This window comes from Lepisma saccharinum, chromosome 14, assembly GCF_977018435.1.
Source record: "Lepisma saccharinum chromosome 14, izLepSacc3.1, whole genome shotgun sequence".
Taxonomy (NCBI): domain Eukaryota; kingdom Metazoa; phylum Arthropoda; class Insecta; order Zygentoma; family Lepismatidae; genus Lepisma; species Lepisma saccharinum.
The window spans coordinates 22,392,552-22,398,527 of NC_139242.1; the positions used below are offsets into that span (position 1 = coordinate 22,392,552).

The 5,976-nt window shown below is 39.0% G+C and overlaps 1 protein-coding gene across 1 annotated transcript; it reads left to right on the top strand.

Moving 5' to 3' along the window:
• The first annotated feature begins 526 nt into the window (after nt 1-526).
• On the top strand, nt 527-5,641 carry LOC145998315 (deleted in lung and esophageal cancer protein 1-like). The gene has a single exon (XM_083134721.1). The coding sequence runs from the start codon at nt 752-754 to the stop codon at nt 5,639-5,641; it is 4,890 nt and encodes a 1,629-aa protein (XP_082990847.1). The 5' UTR covers nt 527-751.
• The last annotated feature ends 335 nt before the right edge of the window (nt 5,642-5,976 follow it).

Genomic DNA, 5,976 nt, shown 5'->3' on the forward strand with positions numbered 1-5,976 from the left:
TTTTCTGACATTCCAAATTATCTAAGCAATCAATGTGCTAGCTTTCTACATGTCAAAAATGTACAGCATTTTAAGATAAAAATGTCGACCACTTAGCAGGCTATTGCATTGAGATTAAAATCAGTTACAACATATTTATCAAAATATTTGGGGGGGGTTATGATAAACGAATTTTGGGGGACTGCGTCCAGGGTATTGGGGGGGGGGATGGGCACCCCTGATGGCCACTGAGCAATGATAGGTAAGTTGATATGGCATATATTTTCAGTCTCTAATATTTATTGTCTTGCTGTAGCGACAATAAGACTCATATTTCACTCATACGAATACATATCACGAGTGATTCGAATGAAGGTACAATATGACGTCATTTTCGCGACCAATGAAGTCATTAACCAGATTATGAACAACCGTAATATTAATAAAGATTGAGAGTATTCTGATTGCTTAATAAAGATGGGCATAAACAGCCAAATATATAGTTCTAAGTTCAATGACATTTGTCATTGATAATGATGCGTAATGGAGAAATGGATGTTAGGAAAATTGCCAAATGTAAAGCGATAAGCCCAATGAATAATGGTGGTGATGCTGTAATGGAGAATGTAACATTCATCTGTCGAGGAGCAAGTAGTTGTTGCGCCGAAAGATGCTACACGCCATCAAGACATCAGAATGCAAGTTGCATAAACAATATTTTTCTCGTTGATTACTCTTAATTGTATGATAAGAAATATTGCAGTTGTGTATAATGGATCCTGTTCCACTTTTGCCAAAATCAAGTTTGCTGCCACTTCCGGACATCTCATGTACAATTCGTAAATATTTCCAAGAGCTTTATGAACGAGATGTTCCACCAGAACACTTTGCCGATAATCTGAAAGTGTCAACGGTTCATTCTGAACCAAGGACAAGAAAACACGTCGCAGACCTAGTTGACATTTACAATGAACACAAAAAGCAACTTGTCGGCATTTCTGATGTAGAGAACAGAATGATGCGCATTCACGCAAAACATATGCACAGGGAAGAGGAATTCAATTCAGATGAGTTGTTGCGTGAAGTTTTGAAACTCAAACGTCAACCCCAATTCAGAGATTTGGAAGAGGAAATTGTGAAAAAATACCATTTATTGCAATACAGAGATCTCTTACCCAGTAAACAGGAACAAGAAATTGATTTTCTAGCCAAAGAAACACAAATGCTTAAGATGAAACGTGAGACGAGCGATACAAATTTATACGATTGGATAACGCGAGCAAACCATGTTAATCTTGCTGGCTTGGAAATTACAAAGACTTTGTACCAAAACGACAAATGTAGTGGAAAGTCTCGCTGGAAATCGAGGGCTATTCAGCAGACTACTGTCGAACCTATGACTAAAACGAATCGGCAACTTCTAGAGAAGGTTGACTTCAGTATAAAGCCAAGACATGTTCTTTTCACTGATTACGAGGTCAATGAATTGTATAGCAAAGTTGTTAGTGTGAAAAATATGGGTAGCATTCCAACAAAGTGCCGTGTTGTTCCTCTGTTACTAACATCTACGTTTACAGTTGATATACTCCCAAGTGAAGAAGGAACTAAGTTTCTGTCTCCTGGGTGTTTTTTCAATATTAAAATAGAATTTGTTCCAGATACTTTGAGTGATCACCATGACACTCTTAAAATACTTGTAAGCGGTGAAGATAACATTGAAATTCCCCTAACTGCTGGAAGAAAGCGGCCGAAGTTAATATTATACATGGACCCTTTGCTACATATCGTAGGAAACAATCCACCCACCATAAACTTTGGGTCCTGTATGATAGGTAATGAGATAAGCTTCAATTTAAGCTTGCAGAATGTGGGTGGTAAAGGTGCTTTTTGCTTGTTCAGCGAGGAAGAGTGGAATAGTAAGGCACCACAGAATTTATTGCCAAGAAATGAACTGAAGACATCTTTGTTCACAATATCGCCAGTTTGCTTTGAAATGACAGAAGGACAAGTCGAGACGATGAACATCTCTTTTCACCCGGAAATTTATGGAGAAAATAACATTAATATTATTATTGTGTGCGATAATTGTTGCATGAAAGCAATACGATTGACAGGTACAGGAATTTGTTACGACGATAATTTCATAACTTTCTTAGACGTGGAAAAGACGTTTCCGTTTGACATAGGAGATGACTTCGAATGTGATTTTTATCTTGATCTGGGTCAAATACTATCTGGAGGATATGCTGAAAAGAAGATACTTATTCTAAATAATGCTTGTTTACCACTATTGTACCATTGGGAGAAGAGAAAGGCTTCGGTGTCGTTCTACGATTCTTTGCAGTTCGATGATTTGCCGGACGACCTTTTGGAAATAACTCCTCAATGTGGACAGTTTGAACCGAATAGTGGAGTCGAATTTACTGTTTCGTGCTGCATGAACAGTGCTTCCTATGGTCGGTTCAGAATAGTTCTATCCTTATACTTGGATAAAATCAGTGGGAAAGCATTTACTGACCATCCGTGTACGGCACATAGTGTATCAATTGACTCCCAATTTTACAATATATTATCAAAAAATATTGAAATTTGGACACAATTCGTCCCATTTACTATATACTTAGATCCATGCCAAATTGACATTAAGGGCTACGTTCCGTGTTCAACATCGAGATATGTCAAAATTTGTAATGAAACTAACACAGCCCAAATGTATCGCTGGAAGCCAGTCAAGACGAACGATTACAGAATTAAAATAAGACCAAATTACGGGGAGATTCCTGCAAGAGACAGCGAATTTTATCAAGTAAATATTTCTGGAAACTTACCACAAGTAATAGATTGTACAGTAAACTGCCACATTCTAAATACACCAAAATTACTTCAGTTAGGTGTTAAATTCGAGATTGATGAACCCAATTTGGCTATGAATTCCGATATTATAAACTTTGGCATTGTTAAGGTTAGTGCAAAGCATGTGGAGAAGGTACAAACCAGAAATATTTCTGAAATTCCAGTTCAATGGGATCTAACAGAAGTAGCGGTTGATTCTAATACTAAGTCGATTTTCAACGCATTGGACTCTCTGCTGGATCCTTTAACATTGCACTTGCACGTCCCAGATGACGTTAACGATGTTTCAATTGAGCTCAATACTGGATCGGATAAGCTAGTATCCTCCTTTGTTTTGGCGACCGAATCACGATCGCAAAGCACTGAGTCTATTCTTGTTATCGGTGACGTGCAGTATGGGCATTTACACTTGAGTACGCCATTAATCAATGCGAAAAACCAATACATAGGCGTTCAATCCCAGCACACTGTTACGTTAGTTAATCAGACTCAATTGCGAACTGGATTCGAATGGGGCAATGCCGTTGGGGTGCACAAGGAGCATCTGGATATCAGCATATATCCTACAAAAGGTGTTATTGGTGGTCGACAAAGCGCAGATATTATGGTCACCATCGTGCCAAAATTCAGTTTGGATGTCCAGGAATTCTATATTCCGTGCTTTCTCGAAGGAATAGAAGATCCAATATTCCTTTCCATACATTGTGAAATGAAAAGTTTGAAAGTTTCATTCCATTTTCCAGAAACGAAAACTGTGTTTTACCACGAGGCTCAGTCCTGCAAAAGTATATTTGCTCCAGAAGCTTTTATTTTGGAAGATATTTTTACCAATCGATTTTCGGATGAAAGCATCAAAGCCCTTCTACCTGAATTGTCTCGAATGGATCTGGAAACATCAAGTGACCCTCAGGAATCGTTGAACGTCAGTGACGAACCAAGCACACGGGTGAGTGTAAATGAGAGTGATGACGCAATATCGCTTTCGGAAGTTGACAATTTTCTGACAAGCGACGACAACAAAGCTGTCACTTTTCTTCGGCTAAAGGATAAGCTTTTTGAGCCTGAAATTATATCAGGAATTGGCGATGATAAGGTTCACATAAAATACGAATACATGTGCTTAAATTTCGGCGTTGTGTCTGTTAATAAATGCATAAAAAAGAGATTTGTGATTAGAAACGAAACTCCAATTACAACCAACTTCACATTAGCTCTTAAGAACTTTTATGGCAAGCAAATTGACCAATTGGATTCTGTGGATGATGTTTATGTGAAAGTGTGTGGGCAGGCAAGGGATCCAGTAGCTGCGCGAATGTTGGATGGCAAGGAAGCTGTATTTTGCATACACCCTGAATCTAGTTCACTTAGTCCATACGAAACCGTTGAAATTGAGGTATCATTCTTTGCTGATACGTGGGGAATGTATGTTGACGAAATAACTTGTACAATGGGGCATGGGCCAACCTATTTTATTGCACTCGTGGCAGATGTAGTTGGTTGTCCTGTTAATTTCTACTTTTTTAGGAACCCTAATGGCTACCCTGTACTTAGATTCAACCCGCTTCCTTTTAAAGGGCCTTCGGTAACTCGATCTCTGAAAATAGTGAACGGCTCTTCAATTGGCGTAATGATATCCTGGCACTGCTTTTTGAAAGATGATAGCCATGGCACAGACTTGCCTTTTAATGCTGTCCTTCATACAAGTGACGGAACGCTCGAGAGCGAACCTAGAATGGAAGTTTTCTTGTCTCCTTTCTATGGATTTCAGAGTTCAGAAGTTTTCGAAGTTAACCCATTGTCGAGCTTCCTGGAAGCCAAAGGGGAATCCATTATTCACGTCACTTGCAATCCGACAGAACTACAGATGGAAGAAGAGGTTTCAAAATTCAAAGGCACTCTGGTTGGATTTATTTATATATCTGAAAAGTATAAAACAATAGCTCCGAAGTCATTCAGAAAGGATGGATGTAATGCACAACCTTTGATTCTGCACCTGACTTCAGTAATCGAGAATGTTGTTGATGTCTGTGGTTCAGCTACTGACTTGATGCAAAATGAATTGATTTTCAACTTTTCGGCAACCGATGTATTACACTCGCTTGCTAAGAAAGCAACTGCCACACGTGTATTCAAGGTTAAGAACCGGAATCGCACAGAAACTGTTCTGCATTTAAGCACAAGCAAACCGTTCAAAATAAAGAGAGTCGAAACAAATTACGAAAACCGCACTGCCCATAGTGTGCGTTTACCTGCTGATTCTCATGGAAGTGTGACGTTGGAGGCAACCTTAACAAAGGAGGATTTTACTGGAGCGCTTGAAGTAATGAAAAGTAGAACTTCTTCCAAATCTATGACTTTTGAAGTGAACGAGAGACGAAAAAGCGTAACCTGGAGGAAAGACCTCATTATGCAACAGGGCAACTTGACTCAATCTTTGCCATTAACTGCGACTTTGTTATTTCCAGTTTTTAGCGTTTCTACAACTCACATCAACTTTGGCTATGTCTTCTTGAATACTATTAAGCATAGTATTGTCACTGTGTACAATAAGTCTGAAGTGCTTGCTGAATGCAGTGCCTACTTACGCAAAGGTGATCCTGCATTTCAAATAGAACCAAAAGCATGTAGTTTACAACCGGCTAACAGAAGTGTCCAATTTCAACAGTTGACAATTACTTTTGCTCCTACAGAAGCAAAACATTATGATGAAATTGTACTAATTCAAGGACATTTTCCTGGAGATTCTTATGAAATAACAATCGCTGGAGAAGGAACATGGAACTCGAAGTATTTCATTCCTGGTAGATAGTAAAAATATGTAATGAAAACTAGTGAATTTTAAATAAAACCTTGAAATGGTATGCTTGTGTATTGATTCACTACAGAATTGAGGTTACAACTAAAAATCAAATCTGGGTATCCTCTAACAACATATAGGATGAATCTGCAACTTCGTGCGAACCACAGTCGGTACGGCGTCGACTACCACGCGGGAGACCCGAGTTCGATTCCGGGGGCGTATGATCTATGGTCGGTCATAAAAACCTGGGAGGCAACACTGGAAGGTAAAGCGGCCGGAGCACGGTGGTGATCACATCAAAAATAGCAGAGATCGAGAATTGCGTTACCTCCACATCTTTTCTA